We start from the raw sequence: 18,376 nt of genomic DNA, 5'->3' as shown, positions 1-18,376 counted from the left end.
GATTAACACACACACACACACACACACACACACACACACACACACACACACACAAAATAGTTACATTTACAATAAATATAAGAAGTTAGTAAACATCATATTAGAATGGCATAGTATATCATAAAAAGAATATAAGCAAATAAACCAGAAAAACTTTAAGATATCTTAAAACACCATTAAAATAGAAAGAATTAAAATGTGAAGCTTTAACATTATCTGTTATATGATAAACCTGAAGAAATCATCATAAAGATAGCATAGAATATACAAAAACTTATTCTAAAATATAAGAAAGTATTATGCAATATCATGATATGTAAGATAGTATGTGGATACTAGTCCAAAAGCTCCAAATAACCAGATAATAATTCACAGACCACATGAATCTCAGTAAGAAGGAAGACCAAAGTGTGGGTGCTTTGGTCCTTCTTAGAAGAACAAAATACTCACAGGAGAAAATATGGAGATAAAGTATAAAACAGAGACTAAGAGAAAGGTCACCCAGAAACCTGGGGATTCATCCCATATACAGTTACCAAACCCAGACACTACTGGGGATGCCATGAAGTGCATGCTGAAAGGAACCTGATATGACTGTCTCCTGAGAGGTCCTGCCAGAGCCTGACAAATTTTGCTCACAGGCAACCATTGGACTGAGTGCAAATAGAGGAGTTAGAGAAGGGACTAAAGGAGTTGAAGGGATTTGCAACCAAATAGGAAGAACAACAATATAAATATAAATCAATATAAATCAACCAGACCTCCCAGAATTCCCAGGGACTAAACCATCAACAAAGGAGTACATATGGCTCTAGCTGCACATGTAGCAGAGGATGGCCTTGTCAGGCATCAGTGGGAAGAGAAGTCCTTGGTCCTATGAAGGCTTGAAAGATGCTCCAGTGTAGGGGAATCAAGGGCAGGGAGCTGGAAGTTGTTGGGTGGGTGTTTGAACACCTTTATAGAAGCAGGAGGAGAGAGGATGTGATAGGGTGTTTCCGAGAGGGAGACACCGGGAAAGGGGATAAAGAAAATATCCAATAAAAAAAGAAAGTATTATGCAATATCGTGATATGTAAGAATGAGAATGTTACACATTCATCTAAAATATATGAGACAGGATTTGTCATATACTGAATAGTAGTAAGTGGAACATATACAAAATAATTTAAAATGTTAATAAAGATATTATGGACTTAAAAACCCATAGTGAAGAACTGGTATTTTCCAGACTTACATAAAGTCAAGAAGTAGACATGTACCACTGTGAAGACATGTTATTCCAAATGACTTATTAAATATAAACAAGAAACTTGAAACAATGGCAGAAAATATATCACCATAGATTTTAGAAATAATTGGTGAATTGATGACCTCGAGATTTATTTTCATAAATCTTAACAAAATGACAGCCAAGATAAATTTACATTTGAGAGTGAGTATAACTAAAAAGGCATTTTCAGAAATGTAAACACTTAAGGAATTTATCTATTTTAATTTTGTAAATTTCTTTTTAGAATTTCCTACATGCATATCATATTAACATGATTTTTGAGTTAGTATAAAATAGTAAATGAAGAAGAGTCTATTTAGTGTTGCTCTTGTGCATATATTTAAGGCTGACCACTTGGGATTCAATAACACATTACTTTGTTCATCCTTGAAAAAGACTGACTCTTCTACTCTCAGCAGTCATAAAATACCCGTAGCAGTCATCTAGTGGTGGGACCTAAGGAGATTCCCCAAAAGGCATTGGTGTATCACTGTTAAGATCATTATGCAAGTTTTGTTCAGCTGAGGATGTATTTGAGACTTCATAGGTACAAATTCCCTGTTTTATATAGAAGACCCAATCTCACAACAGAAATCATGGTTCTCTTTCTTTTCATTTCTCCCCAACATTAACAGTAGTGTTCCTTGATCATTAGGTGTAAGGATTTTGTTGTAGATATGTCACTTGGGGTTGTAAGTACCACAATTTGAAGTTCTTTGCATTTTGCTCAATTGGGGCTTTCTGTAATGGTCTTCATCTTGTACTAAAAATAACCTTCTTGGAAGAGGAGTGTAAGCTACACTTATCTATGGGCATAAGCATACATATTATTTAGAGTACAGTTATACTGAGAATTATGCTAGAATAAGAAAGTAGCAGTAGTAGGCTCAATTCTAGGGTTCATAACCATACAAACCACAAGTGGTTAGCTAGGTTTACACAAAGCCCCTCCTAATGAGTTGATTTTAAGTCTAATTATAGAGATACTGGTTACCCCCAAGATATAAAAGCCATTGTCCCACTATTTGAGGCATTGCAGCAGGCAGTTCTTTGGTGTAGTCCATAAGCTTGACAGCTATGTAGGACTTCTAATTGCATTTCAATAATCTATTAAGCAAAAAAAAAAAATGTGATTATACACTTTATGTTCTTTCCTTTACTTATATTGGATAGTTTCTTTATTTATATTTCAAATGTTATCCCCTTTCCTGGTTTTACCTCCAAAAACACCCGTATCCCATCTTCCCTTTCCCTGCTTTTATGAGGTTGTTCCCCCATTCACCCATCCACCCCTGCCTCCCTGCACTGGCATTCAACTACACTGGGGCACCAAACCTTAACAGGAACAAGGGCCTTTCCGCCCATTGATGCCCGACAAGGCCATCCTCTGGTACATTTGCAGCTGGAGCCATGTGTCTCTCCATGTGTCTTTGGCTGGTGGTTTAGTCCCTGGGAGTTCTGGGGAGTCTGGTTAGATGGTATTATTGTTCTTCCTATGAGGATGCAAACCACTTCAGCTCCTTCAGTCCTTTCTCTAACTCCTCCATTGTGAACCAGTTATACATTCCAATGGTTGGCTTTGAGCATCCACCTCAGTATTTGTCAGGCTCTGGCAGAGCCTCTTAGGAGACAGTTACATCAGGCTCCTGTCAGCAAGCATTTGTACACACTTAAGTAGTAACTTATTATGTTGGTTCTCTGTTGACCTTTCTCAGAAATTTCACTGGTGTGATTAAATAGAACATACAGCTTTGATCACTAGTTTATTACATGCCGAATCAAGCGCAATTCATGTATTATTCTCATGATGGAATAAATATCTCTAATAAAGCCAAAAGAAAAATATAAATAATAAAATTAAGAAAGATTTTGATTGAGTGATAATTAGCACCCTATCACTTGGTACAGAAAGACATTTGATATTTTTCTCTTTTCTATACAAAGATCTTTCTTATCTAGATAAGCCAGCAGTGTGTAGGCAAAAATTATAAGGCTCACATCAATCTCAACCTTGACCTCAAAACGTTCCACAAAAGACCTGTATTCATATGTTATTTTCATATGGTTCTAGAAGTTGTACCCAATAGGCATTAAATATTTGATAATCACTTCTACTTATTTGTGCCTCATATACTTACCATTGTCCATGTTATAGTTATACTATGCTTTCAATACACCAAATCAAGTGAATTTCCTAGAAACCTATATATTTAACTTTCATGGTTGGGAAAGGCAGAAAGTATATCAGTGGCATTTGGGTTTCAATAAAATACAACACAGAAGTGCAAATAGGCAAAAGACATCCTAATTGGATCTAGGGATCTGAACAAAAGATGTATTTAAGCCAAATTTTAAAGAAAAAATAAGGGAATTAATTTCATGGAAAATATCACAAAAGGAGAAAATAAAGGTGCCCCATCTCTGAGCAGATCAGGTTTTTAAATCTGACACTGAAGTAAAATGATATTTTGTATGTGCTAAACACAGATACAGTCACTTGGTTTTTGCTGAAGTAGTATTTATGAATTGAGTATTCATGTTTTTTGCAAGAATGGGACATTTACCAAAATGTCTATTGCTTTCTATATTTTACATAAAAATGAGAGAAAGCTCTATATTCACTAAATTACAGAGAAATATTTTCTTCAGTTTACTGCAAAGCACATATTTAATACTTCAATAAATATGAAGACAACCTTAATCACCCAATCATAGACAACTCTGAAAAAGATGATAAAATTAAAATTGTGGGATGTGAAGAAGACAACAAGAGAATTGCCCTACAAGCTAATTGCATTGAGGGATGGTTATAATGATTTACGATTGCCACATAAAATTATTATTGGCTGGGGCATATGCTAAAGTAGCATATGACCAATACCATGCTTTTAAATTCTGCAATGGGAGTTTTATGTTCTAGAGATAGTTCTATAAATTTGATGTAATTCTTATTTTAAAGTATATCACATTTTGAAAAATTTAACTTTAATGTGATTATCTTAAGCTCAGATATAATGAAAGCAGTAAAGCTTGAATGTATTCATTTACTCAAAAGTCCTTTCTTAGGGCATTCCATTTAAATACATTTTACTTTACTAAAAGGGATGCAGTCTCACTGACTTAGATCTCAGTATAGAAGAAGCTAAATAAACAATAAACAAATGCCCAGATATGAATAAACATATTGGTCCACCTTTTTGTTTGTTTGTTTTTGTTGTTGTTGTTGTTGTTTGGCTTTTTGAGACAGGGTTTCCCTGTATAGCTCTGGCTGTCCTGGAAGTCACTCTCTACACCACGCTGGCCTCGAACTCAGAAATCCACCTGCCTCTGGCTCCAGAGTGCGGGGATTAAAGGCTTGTGCCACCACGCTCAGCTGGTCCACCTCTTTGGTTTGCCTATCACATCCCTGCACAAAGGGGAAAATTTTCTCACATCATTCATGTTTCTCCCTTGTTTTGCTATTCCCGTACACTGTTAAATTTTCCTTTTGAAAATCAGAAAATTTCTTATCTTGATCCATCATGAAATATTTAAATTGCTAGTGTAGAGTTCAGAGTTGGTCCAATCACAAGCTAATAGGTTTAAAGGTACTTAATAAAAAAAAAACACCCCTTTCATGCAGAGAAAAATAGGGAAAACTTTGTGAAATAGTTAATGTCTCTTCATCCACAAAGGAATTTATTTATTGGCACACTCTGTGTAGACGAAGAAGTTTGACATGTAAAACAAATGACAAATGGTTTATAGCAATTCCGTTTGTAATAAAAGTCAGCTTCATTAAAAAAAAAAACCAAAAAATGAAATATGTATACAGAGAGAAGAGAGAGAGTGAGATAGACAGAGAGATAGAAGAGAAGAGAGAAAGAGTGAGACAGACAGAGAGATAGAGAGACAGAGAAATAAAGTATAGCCTAGTCTTAAAGTAGTTTTCTAACTCACACGAGGTCATGGGTTCTTATGAAGCATAGAAGTCACAGAAAAATTCTAATTAAATAAAATAACAAATTAAACTAATATACATAAAAATATTTCAACACACAAACTTACATAAGCACAAAGTTAAAAACATAGCTTCATTATTCACAATGGGGCATTACTTTTTTCAGTGTTGCAACCACAAAAGATGACCATGTTCTAGGAAATAACCTCCCATTCATGTACATGTAGGAACTACTTTAAACTCAGTAGACTACACTCATTTGAAGACTTGAAAGTAGGAAGGGCACTTGCTGGAAAGAGGAGGGAGTTTTGACTTGAGTAGTACAATTCGCATTTCACATCACTGCTCTAAACCCATTGAATGGGTTACCAGAGTCCCAAACCAGAAGCTCAATTTTGAGGAAAAAGAAGTACTAATAAATCATATACTGCAACTGATTCCCAGAAAGCATAGGAAAACAGCAATGGGGAAGACAGAAAAGGAATTTAAGACTCGGTATGATCATATAGGAAGACGGAATGATTATCTGTCTATTTGAGGGAAAATGGTATAACCTTTGGATTAAATAGGAAAGAACTGAGCAGGTCCATACGTAAGTATTGGCTTGGTCTGACTGTGGTCTTTTTTTTTTTTTTTTTTTTTTTTAAGTTCTATAAGGGGGCTATAAGAATCATTTGAAGGAACAACCCATTTTCATCCTGAAATGACTACTGTGGCATAGTATAGCAGTCTCTGTTCAAATTATAGGTATTTGTTTGCATTATGGAGTAGTTGTTACCATTATGGGACAGCTGTTTTCATTATTGGGCAGTTGTTCCCATTGTCGCGACAATTATTCCTATTGTGTGGTAGGTGTTCTTACTTTTAAAAAGCAGTTTCATAAAGAAGTGATCTGCTGGCTGGGCGGGGTGGCACAGCCTTTAATCCCAGCACTCAGGAGGCAGAGGCAGGTGGATTTCTGAGTTCGAGGCCAACCTGGTCTACAAAGTGAGTCCCAGGACAGCCAGGGCTATACAGAGAATCCCTGNCTCAAAAACCAAACCAAACCAAACCAAACCAAAACAAAACAAAACAAAACAACAAAACACAAACAAAAAAAAAGAAAAGAAAAGAAGTGATCCGCTTACAAGCTTTCTTGCTTCTGGAATTCAAGGTAACTGCAAGTTTCAGATAATGACTTAAATATCTTCAGCACATTACAGAGGTCATAAAAAGGACATTAAAAATGTCCATACAATTTTTTAGAGTTACTATTATTTTGTTGTCTTTGACCTTGAAGAAAGGAGATTACCAGTTTCTGGCGAATATTCTTTAAATGACCTACATACCCACATTCAGAGATCAACAGGAATCTAACTCTAATAGACACATGCAAAATAAAGTCATAAACACTGAACTGTCTCAATAGTACCAAAGGTAGATAAATCGCCTCTCATTATTAGAAAATCGGGGCCATTGTTTTTCATTATGTGGTAAGATAGAGGATCTTTCTGCTTTCGGTTCTAGTGGATATTGTGGTTAACATAAAACTCAACAGAAGCATCAAATCTGTCTTAATGTCACCTCGATAAAGCCTATTTTTGATGTTATGACAAACTAAGGAGGGAAGCATCACATGTCTTTTCTGGAGTTGGCCACTGAAAAAAAGTTAATATTTAAATTTCTGTAGTCAAGAAAACCTGCCACAGATAACTTTTTATGAGGAGTTTAAAATGTCGAGGCAAAGGTTGAAGTGTCATCCACAAAGAGCAAGAGATTTGACGGAAATCTACATTACATAGTTCCAGTACAGATTTATCCTACACTGAAAAGTCAGAAACTTCTCTGGGTATGTACCAATGTGAAAGTTTCGGTCCATTTTTTTTCTTTTGTAATATTTGAGACTGCTTCCAAATATTAAGCTTAGTGTCTTTCCCAAAAATGTGCAAAGTAGCTTGGCTTCTTGACTCCTATACAGTCATCACCCTGAACCCTCATCTATAATGACATCATATTAGAACTTTAGTAGCTCATGCAAATGAAAGCCCAAGGATTTTGGCTATGTGGGAGAAACTCTAGTATTTCTACCAATGAATAAAGAGTGTCTTGTGAAAACAAAGAAGTCATGAACTAATACAAAGAAGAATAATTATATAATCAGTAGTTAAGTGACTGGAAAGATACTTTTTAGTTATATAATAGTCATATTTATTATTACTCTGACAGGAAACATGACTGAAATGGAATACTGACTTATTTTTTGCTTATGATTCAGAAGATATCTATCAATCTATCACAGTTTTAAGGTCATGGTGGTAATCTTGGCCTTTAGTGGTGAGAATGTTGGATAGATGTTTGTAATAAGATGCTAACTAAACAGTAGAAGCTTCTGGCTGAGTGAAAGACATCAAATTCCCTGGTGCTGGAGTCATGGCCAGTTGTAGAGTGCTATGATGCATGCTAAGAACTGAACAAAAGTCTTCTGCAAAAGCAGCATATACTCTTAACCATAGAGTGAGCCACCTCTGGCCTCCAATTCACATTTGACAATGCATCCCAGGCAATTTTATGTATCAGCCATAGTGCTACTCATTCTGGACTATTTTATAATGAGGTTTTTTTTTACATAAATTTCTTAAAATATTAACTTAAATATTTGGAAGTGTACATGTAAATGATTGGGGAAAAACCTATATGAAGCATGTGACTGTTTGCCTGATTCTGTTTTGGAAGTGTGTGGCATGAAGGTCAAATCCCAGACTCAATGGGAATTGCAATGTTCATGAATCTGCCATAGAATAGGATTGAGTTTACATGTATTTGTATTCCATTACTAAAAAGAGTGGGGAAGTGTCATGATCTTGTCATGATTTCTATGTAAAATATGTTCTATGGGCTCATATGTTTGAACATTTAGTATCTAAGTGGTAGCACATCAGGGAGGTTATGCAACCTTTTGGGATTAAGTGACCTTGTCACATGAGTCAACTAAGACTATCTTCATATCAAATATTTATACTATGATTTATAACAGCAGCAAAATTACATTTATCAAGTAGCAAAAAATAATTTTATGATTAGGGATCACAACACAAGAAATTGCATTAAGGGGTCTAAGTATTAGGAAGGTTGAGGATCACTGCTTTAGAATATGTGATCCTATTAAAAGAGGTAGATTGGAGACAGGGCTTGGGACAAACACACACACACACACACACACACACACACACAAATGGAAGCAAAATAATGAGAAACAACTGTGAGAAATGTTCGTTCTTCAATATAGCTCTTTGTCCAGTCCTTACCAGCTTCTTGGATCAAAGTTCAAGAAGCATTCACCTACTATATTTCCCCTACCTAACATGTGTGCTCATTTGCAGAGCTGGAAGCTGAGGAGTGGTGCAAGCACCTATGCATGGAATGCCTGGGGACTAGGCTGAATGATATCAGCCTAGGGGAGCCTGACCTACTGGCAGCTGGGGTGCAGCGGGAACAGAATGGTGAGTGACTACCTACTCTTCTATTATGTCAGGTGGGCTGACAGTGGAGAAGAAAATTCATCTTTAGGGGAGTTTTATTTTCTTTAAGGGTGTAGTCCCTGGTTATGGTGAACTTCTGTGAAAGCCACACATTCAAGAGTATATGACCAGAACAAATTAAAAATAATAGACTGAAAAATAAATGAGGTCACAAAGTTTGGTGTTTGGGGAAGCAAGATGAACCTGGGAAGAGTTGGAGAAGGGGAATAAATATAATCAAAATGCAATATATGGAATTTTCTAAGAATTAATAAAAATTGAACAAAGAAAGCTTAGGAACACATTATTAAGAAATTTTCAGTGGTGAGGTAGCAGCTATATAAAATTCCAAGTTTTAACCCAGGTCCCTGGTTTCTTATTATTGGTAAAGCCGCATGTCTAAAAACTTATGGCGTTATTATGTTTTGTACATATGGCTTTTAAATGAATACATTCTTTTATCTTCTTTGATGTTTGATATAGATTACAGTTTTTATTAACACATTTGGCTTATCTGGATATTAAATTCATAGATTATTTTGCTAGTATGTCTATTGATATGAATTTGCTTTTTGTGTTTACTTAATATAATATTGTTTAAATTCATAGTATCTGCTCTCTCATGACAACTAGAGTTTGAAAATCTTGATTAGTATTGTTAACGAAGCCTGATTCTTCTAGTAATATATTGTTCAATTTGTTTTAGGTTAAATTTATAAAATTTTAATGGATCATCAACCCATTTTATCTAACCACAAAATTATCATTACAAGAAACAAATTTAGCATCATGAAGGTAGAATCATTTCTGTGATACAATTATTATTGGTTAAACTTGGTCCTGCTTTTTGACAAGAATATGAGGAGTTACAGGTAACATAAATTAGTAGCACCTGTAAAAGCATGTCATGAGAGCCTTGGGTAATAACAATCTTGTTGCTAAAGAGAGAAATATTGTTAACAAGCATCATTATCTCATAGTCTATTAAAAGACTGTTTTCTTGGTTGCTAAAATGAGAAATCAAATCATTTCTTGCTGACTGATCAAAAACATCTAAACACATGCATATATCTAGATATTTATGTCAAATGCTGCCTCTTTTTTGGTTATTTTTACAAAGTCATCAAAGAATTCCAGCAACTCTTTTGTAATATCTTTATGTTCTCAGTCCACTCCCACACTCACTCATATTTTCATTTCTCTGGTTGTTTGCTGGGAGTTTTGGTAAGTACAAAGCAGTCATAACTGTGATGTGTAATATACATTATTAATTCAAGTTTTGCATGTTAAAACTATGGCTGATAAAGTGTCGAGACCATAAAAAAAATAGGAAAAGTAAATAACAAGCATATGGATGGAAATGCCATGGTTTGTATCTATTATAAACTGTAAGCCTTGACGTCAAGTAAGTGCAATTGCATATGGTTTCCAGTCAAATGGATAATGTAATCCTTCAGTATACCACAATTCTGTTTCAATTTGAAGATTCTCTGAATTTGTCTGAAATCTAAAAGAAAAATTTAAATATGGACTCCAGGATATGTGAGCACTGGATTATATACAAGAGCTTTATAATAAAGTACACATTTTTATTTTTAAAAGAAACACAGATAAAGAAAAATAATTCAACTATAAACTTTACAGCAGACTTGAAGTTACAATACCATGACATCTAAAAAGTCCTGTTTTAGAATAATTTTGATAATATTTAACATAGAATAGGTAGATGCAATTTTAAATGTATATTTCACAAATTTATAATAATTTTTGAGCTGGAGAATGTGCTTATAATTTCATTTAGATGGCAAAAATATACCTAGTATCTTTTCTAATTTGGTTTTCTATTACTGTGACAAAACACTGCAAAAAAAAAAAACTGACTAAACTTGAGTTGAAGAAGGACAATAAAGTTATCAATCTGCAAGGGAAAGACCACAATGCCTCACCCCTACAATTCCTTGTAGTTGATCTACAAGCAATTAAGAAATACTGATAATGAAAGAAATCGTCTTCTCCAGGGAAGAACACAATAATTGTTTATTCAATATCAAATATTTACCCATAAAAACAAACAAATAAGCAGTGTTATACAAAATGAAGTGTGTGTGTGTGTGTGTGTGTGTGTGTGTGTGTGTGTGATTTGAGAGCTTTCCTGAGATAATTAAAAGGATGCCACCGAATTTATAGTGAAAACTAAGATGTGTTTCAACCAGCATGGATCCTTACTCTCAGGTTTAATGGTGAACTTGAAAGAAACACATATTTCATGGACAGAACACTCCCTTGTTTTACTTACAATATGATTGAGAAATATATGTACATACCTTAATAATAAATTTATATGTGTGTATATATACATATATATGATCATTATTTAAACATATGTACTTATGTTACAACAATTAAAGTAAAAGAAGCCCTGAATTTGTTAGGAAGCAAGGAATGTGGAAAGATATGGAAGGAGGTAAGGAAATTATGATAATTTAAAAAAGTATTACAAATGTAGCAAGAGGTCAACATCCAGGCAATTCTTTAGTTGATATTCTCTCTTTCAAAATGGATGACTTGTGTTAAGTAGACAACTGAAGCTAACTCTATCATCACCCTGTAAAAAATATTAGTTTGTTACACATCCATGGAGGTACACATTCATACATCCTTACTGAGGCACTTCAGTATTTAGCAGTAAAAAGAAATTTTCTGGGTAAGGAGTACTTTCTATCCCCACAAATCACTGTTCCTTTGATAACTAAGACCTCCAGAACAGCTATTGTTCAAGGTGCTAAGAGTCTGCATCCCTTTGTCTTTCATTCTTCTTAGTGATTAAGAACAGCAAAAACAATTTGAAATTTTATATTCATAGTACTACAGGAAGACAGTAAAATAATACACCTGAACACAATAAGATCTCAGACTCTACTAAGACTAGATAATTATTAATATGCCTAGAAAAATGAAATTTGCATGTATTCCCTGGTTTTCTCAGTTCCTAGTAAGTAACTCTCTTCTATGTATATATATGGTAATGATTAGAGAGCTTCCATGAGATAAATACTAGAAAGCTATAAAACTTTATCGCCAAAACTATGGTGCATTTCTAACCAGCATGGATATACTCCTGTGGATTTGATGGTGGTCTTGAAGGAAATATTTACTCAATGAAGTTTCTTCTCTTTAAAAATCAAACAAAAACTAGGAATCAAGGGCTGGCAAGATGGCTCAGCAGGTAGAGGCACTGACTGCTCTTCTGAAGGACCTGAGTTCAAATCTCAGCAACCAATGGTTGCTCACGACCATCTATAATGAGATTTGATGCCCTGTTCTGGTGCATTTGAAGACAGCTACAGTGTACTTCTGTATAATAATAAATACATATTTGGGGCCAGAGCAAGCAGGAATTGAGCAAGAGGGGTTGACCGGGGAGCGAACAGAGGTCCTAAAATTCAATTCCCAACAACCACCTGAAGGCTCACAGTATATAAACAGTGTATAAAAATACACTGTTACTGTATATTTTATATATAATAAAATAAATAAATCTTTTTTAAAAACTAGGAAATACACACACACACACACACACACACACACACACACACACACACACTTCACATAAATGGAAGCCAAAATATATAAGCAAAAGACCAATAAGAGAAAGCAATCCAATACAAAAGGTTTATAAACATACAATTGAAGTTGTTAATGTTGACCACCTACTCTGAAATGTTGTTAATATATCTGGCCAGACTGTATTGGAGAAAACTACATTTTCCTTCACCAGTGGGTGTCAGTTGCATATATCTTCTTAGTTAGGTGTCGGAGTTAATGTCCACTTCCCTTTCTCAATGCTGGAACCCCTTCTGCCTTAAGCCTATGAAAGCATTTGAATGCTCCCACAATGTTTATGTGTCCTTCAGTACTGTTATGCCTGAAAGACACTGTTTCTATTTGATTTTTCTTTCACTTTTATTTTTTAGTCACCTGTTCCTCTGGCTCTGACAATCTTTCTGTCTCCTCTTTTGCATAAATCTCTGAACCTTGGGAGAATAGCTTTGATAAAGAATTCCCATTTAGGTATGGCTGGTTCAACTCAGCTTTTCTGGCGCAAAAACCTCTCCAATCTGACGAATTCTATCAGCTTTTCATTGAATTGCTCTGTTTTGCCTTCAACTAACTTGGGCAATTTGTTCTAATCTTCTGGCTCCTTATTCTCTGGTCTTAACTGCCTCAGCAGAACTACAAGAAGTCATGAAAGAACTCAACTCCACTACACTGAACTCACTGAACTACTGACTTCCAACTGACTGACTCTGAGAAACTCTTAAATAGCTTCTCTCTCTTTTGTTTTTTGTTAAGAGTTGGGTATATCCTATATCTGACTAATTCCTTTGTGTGCCACCCAATTAGATGTCATTTCCAAAATGCCTCTTCCTTCTACAAACTAGTTTTACCTTAAAGGTATATACTAAGGTTGTGTCTGTATTACATTCAAAGGGATTAAAGGTGTGTCATTCCAGCCAGATCACACAGACTTAGAAAGTCTTTGGATCCCTTGCCAGAAAATCATGTTGCTGGGTTGAAATTCCTCTACACTTCCCGTCTACTACTGCAAGAAGAAAATTTTCTGATGAGGGATGAGGAGGTCCCAATTTGTAGTTACAGAAGAATGTTGTCATGTGTCATTTTATTGTTACTTTTGCAAAATAATAGTATTTTGTTTCCACCCTAGGCCCATGCCCGTCTAGTCTCAGGTATTTGACCACTTTAGCAGTGTCAAACACAGGTTTCTTTCGTGGGAGTGGGCCTCAAAGGACAGCTAAAGTGGTTGATTACTCTTGTAACGTTTGTACCACTATTTCAACAGTATATCTTGCAGACAGATAACTTTTATATGCCATGAAGTTTGTAGTTGGGTTAACAATGATTACCTTTTTCCTCTGGTAGTTCAGTAACATGGATGCTAGTCAGTAGGGGTGTAGCTGCTAGTTATGCATCAGCTCAAGTTCTCTGTGTTCAATGAAATATATGTGTTCCTTTCAAAAATAAGACCTTGTCATCAGTTTGTGGAGAGTAACAGCCTTAGGAACAACTTCTGATGTTTGGGAGTTTCAATTGTGCCCTTTTTGTCAATGTGAAGTTATTAATTTTTATAGATTGAAATAAATCATTTATGAAAGATTTGCCATTATAGATTTAGTGCTTTTTCCCCTTGTTATTTTTTATATCAGATTATAAATCATATTATTTTTCTAAGTATAATTGTGTTTTATTGTCAATAGCATACTTAGGTTTAAATTGAACATTTTATCCTGAGAAATAAGGACTATACGTCCTTATTGTAATGTAGTTAGCGTTGCTTCACTCTACTCTCTAATCAAAGAAAGTCAAAATTTGGCTTTGACTGCATCTTGTTTTGCATTTAGAATTGCTATCCCTCCTGCATTATTGTCTACTTTTCATACTATTTGCTGTACTTATAAGCTAGCTAAGAATAGATATTTATACAAAGGATTTTGAAGGCAAAGATAATGTGCATGCTGAGGTAAAAGTGATTGTAGGTTAATATTTTTTACTATGATCATCTTTGTTTCATACTGGCAGTTGCTTTGACATTGACTCAGAGTACTTCATAACTAATAATGAATATTAAACAAATACAGCCCTCTTCTCTCCATCTCTGTCTCATTCTGTTTATGTTTCTGTGTTCCTCTTTCATACAAACCTATTTCAAGACCTCCAACAATGTTGTTAAGAGAGCATGGTAACTGTACATGTCTAGATTTCAACTCTTTAAATTTCCTAGTTTCCAGATCATAAGCACTATTTTAGGTAGCCATAGAAAATTAAGGAATTAAAATAAAGTGTTCTAGAATCTGTTGTGCCATAGTTTCCTTGACATTGATAGTTTCCCTCCTGCAGGGAAGCTCCTTAAACAGGAAGGTAAACAACTAAAACTAAATAGAGATTCACTAGTGCCATCCATTCCAGAGTAAGTAATAAAAGATGAATGTCCCCCTCAGACAGTGATGTCAGCTTCAAAGAAGAATCCCAGACCAGTCCAGTAGAATGGAAGAGCTTTAGATAAACTGAGTCATTTGGAAAGATACTCTCCAACCTGTTGATCTGTGTGCAAGCTATGAAGTATGTTACTTGTTCCCGGTACCTGTAGTGGGGTGGGCTTTGATTCATTTCTGTTCCTGCAAGTAACCCTTTACTCACATTTCTGTAAGTAACCATGATAAATCTCATTGGTTCACCACATTGGAATTTTGTGTTGTCTGTACTTTGCTCTGTAGTGGGATTCCCAGGAAGAGTTTCCTCTTGTCAGATAGCAAACTCATACTCTCTAGTCCATAGCATACTCAATCATTAATTTAAGATGGGTAAAATTGAAGATAACTCTGTCGTATATACAGCAATAAAAACATGAACTATAAAAATAAATCAGCCAGAATTCATCAAAAATCAAATTTATAAATGCCAAAATTACCACAATATTTTTAGGTGAAGTAAATAAAAAAAGAACACCACAGATGGAAAAAATTAGCACTCTGCTAGAGCTGGCTACAGCCAATTCACAAGAGCCTACTATTATAGGAAAAAATATCCCAAGTGCTAAAACCAGGCATTTCTTGCTTCTGAGCAATAAAAAGCTAGAATATGGTGAAAGGTAACATCCTGGGATGACAGGAATATTCTATGCCCTGTTGTACTGTGTCAAAAGCAAAAGATATAAACATACCATTATATGACAAAATATAGAATAATCTTCCATAATCAAGAATATATTATAAAAATAATGACATTAAAATTACTTTCTATACTTTAACAAATAAAAAGGGAGTTTTAATAAAAAATAAGGTAAAATTTTATCATATTATAATGAAAGTTCCTCATGTACACAACTCCCAAATCAACAAAAAAAAGAATACAGAATACAACTAATTTTTTTAAGGCCTGGTCAAAACATTTAACAGAATATACTTGTGTGTGTGTGTGTGTGTGTGTGTGTGTATAGATAGATAGATAGATAGATAAATAGATAGATAGATAGATAGATAGACAGACAGACAGACAGACAGATTAGCAATGCTGCTGCAAGCAATTCTCACAGAAATTTGTGCCATTTATCCCAATGATTTAGATTTTAGTGTTCAAGCTATAAAATAATCAAGGATATTTAGAAATATCTATAACATATAAACAAATATAAAGTAAATCCTATCAAGGAAATTAAACGATTCAACTAATTAATTAATTTGTGAAGCTAAACTAATCAAATTGAGCTAAAAGTAATTTAATTGCATGTTAATTGTAAATTAGAAAACATTGGTTTATCTTCATCAATTTTCAAATGAATAATCCTCAAATAAATAATAGTGTAGCTATACAGTAAAACATTATTAGAAATTTTATCCTCTTTTGTGAACGTCAAGAAGAAAATCAAGAAGGATGACCATTTGTGGATACTTCATTCCTCCTTAGAATAAGGAACATAACTCTCATGAAAGGTTATAGGTACAGAGACAAAATTTAGAGCTAAGATGAAAGGATGGACTATCCAGAGAGTACCCCATTCGGGAGTCCATCCCATCATCAGCCACCAAACCTAGATACTAATGCTCATGCCAGCAAGATACTGCTGAAGGGACCCTGATATTGCGGCCTCTTGTGAGGCTATGCCAGTGCCTGGTCAACACCGAAATGGATGCTCACAGCCAGCTACTGGATGGAACACAGGGTCCCCAATGGAGGAACTAGAGAAAGTACCCAAGTACCTGAAGGGGGCTGCAACCCTGTAGGTGGAACAACAACAGGAACTAACCAGTACCCCCGGGGTTTGTGTTTCTGGCTGCATATGTAGCAGAAGATGACCTAATCGGCCATCAGTGGGAATAGAGGCTCCTTGGTCTTCCAAACTCTATATGACCTAGCACAAGGCAAGGCCTGGGCCAAGTAGTGGGAGTGGGTGGGTAGGGGAACAGAGGTGGGGGGAGGGGTATGGGAAACTTTCGGGATAGCATTTGAAATGTAAATAAAGAAAATAATAATAAAAAAGAAAAAAAAAGAATAGAATGACAACGTAATGAAAAAATATATATATATATAATTAAATAATATATTGTTTTGCATGCAAATACCTCATTGTGGTTTTAAGTTTCCACTTGTCATAATGGCTAATAATACTAAATGTCTTTGTTATATGCTTATTTGCCATCTGTATATTCTGTTTTAGAAATATTTCTTCATTTTTCCCCTTAATTCTAGTTCATTTACATTAATAGTGTCAAGTTTAGAGGGTTCTTAGTATATTATAGATATTAGCCCTTTACTGGAACTGTAGTTTGCAATTTTTGTTTTGTTGTTTGGCTTATCTGTAATTTGTCTTTTATTAAATTTCTCATTAGTTTTCCCAAAAAACTTTTGATGAAACTTAATTTTTCCACTTTCCTTTCAAAAACCATGCATGTCCACTCTAAAAACTATTGGACTAAGCCTATATCCTGAACATTTTCCTCTAATGATTTTTTTCATGAAATTGTATCATTCATTAATTATATATATAAAACTATGAATTCTCTGAGTTAATTTCTGTACCAAGTATAAATTTAAAGACATCTTTGTTGTTGAAAAAAAAAAAAGATTATAAATTGATTGCATCATTAAAAAAAAATAAAAATTAAAAAAAAAAAAAAAAGAAATTTTATCCTCAGGAAATAAGTAATAGCATATGAAGAAAACATACACTATAATAGATGTAAAATGTTAAATATTTTATGTGCAAAATAATGTTAATTTATATAACTATGCTCACATATTAATGAGCATTGCTGGTGGAAGTGAAAATTCGTACTACCACTCTAGAAATCAATTTGGCAGTTTTCAAAAAACTGGGAAGCACTCTACTTCAATTCACAGCTATATCACTCCTGGAGTTTTTGGAGCATGTACCCAAAAGATGCTCCATCATCCCACAAGGATTCTTGCCCATCTACGTTTACAACTGCTTTAGTCTTAATACCCAGAAACTGAAAACAACCTAGATGTCCCTCAACTAAAGAATGGATTAAAAACTGTGGTTCATCTACACAATGGAATACTCCTCAGCTATTAAAATGTGCTCTCTAAATGAAGATTAATTACATCTATAAGAAATAACAATAATTAATTTTATTTTAAAATTATTTTCATAGTTATTGAATAAACTTGATTTACTTTGAAAATTTTGTCATCTGTCAGGTTTTGCAAATTTTGGAAATGACTGGAGTATTAGAAATTCACTAAGAATTTTAAATGCTAGTGATTAATTAAGGAAATACAGGTATTTCAGTTTTTCACAGTAGCCTGTGGATTGAGCAGATGACAACAGAAAGTACAATTTATAACCACATTACAATCAAATAAATTTTGATGAACTCCTATTTTAAGTAGGGATGGAATCACATTTTCCAAAAAGATATGTAAATTTTGACAAGTGTAAGTCATGTTTTGTTTTACTGCAAATTATCTAAAGATGTATTTAGATATACAATTGACTTCCTCCTGTGTCTCAGATTTTTGTGGACCTGAATTAAGGGATTACTACTACAATATCACTGTTCTGTAGAACCTGACTAAACCATTCTTTTTTTCCTTCCTTCCTTCCTTCCTTCCTTCCTTCCTTCCTTCCTT

The 18,376-nt window shown here is 34.4% G+C and overlaps 1 protein-coding gene across 1 annotated transcript in view; it reads left to right on the top strand.

The window, feature by feature from the left end:
- Dok6 (docking protein 6) overlaps positions 1-18,376 on the top strand; it is a 416,578-nt gene that overhangs the window by 233,983 nt on the left and 164,219 nt on the right. The window contains exon 4 of the mRNA XM_021214877.2: positions 8,570-8,689. Within this exon, the coding sequence (XP_021070536.1) occupies positions 8,570-8,689 (120 nt within the window). The remainder of the gene's footprint in view (positions 1-8,569; positions 8,690-18,376) is intronic.

Source organism: Mus pahari, chromosome 15, assembly GCF_900095145.1.
Source record: "Mus pahari chromosome 15, PAHARI_EIJ_v1.1, whole genome shotgun sequence".
NCBI classification, from domain to species: Eukaryota; Metazoa; Chordata; class Mammalia; order Rodentia; family Muridae; genus Mus; species Mus pahari.
The sequence above is the reverse complement of the archived record's forward strand: the minus strand, read 5'-3'. Positions and strand labels throughout refer to the sequence as shown.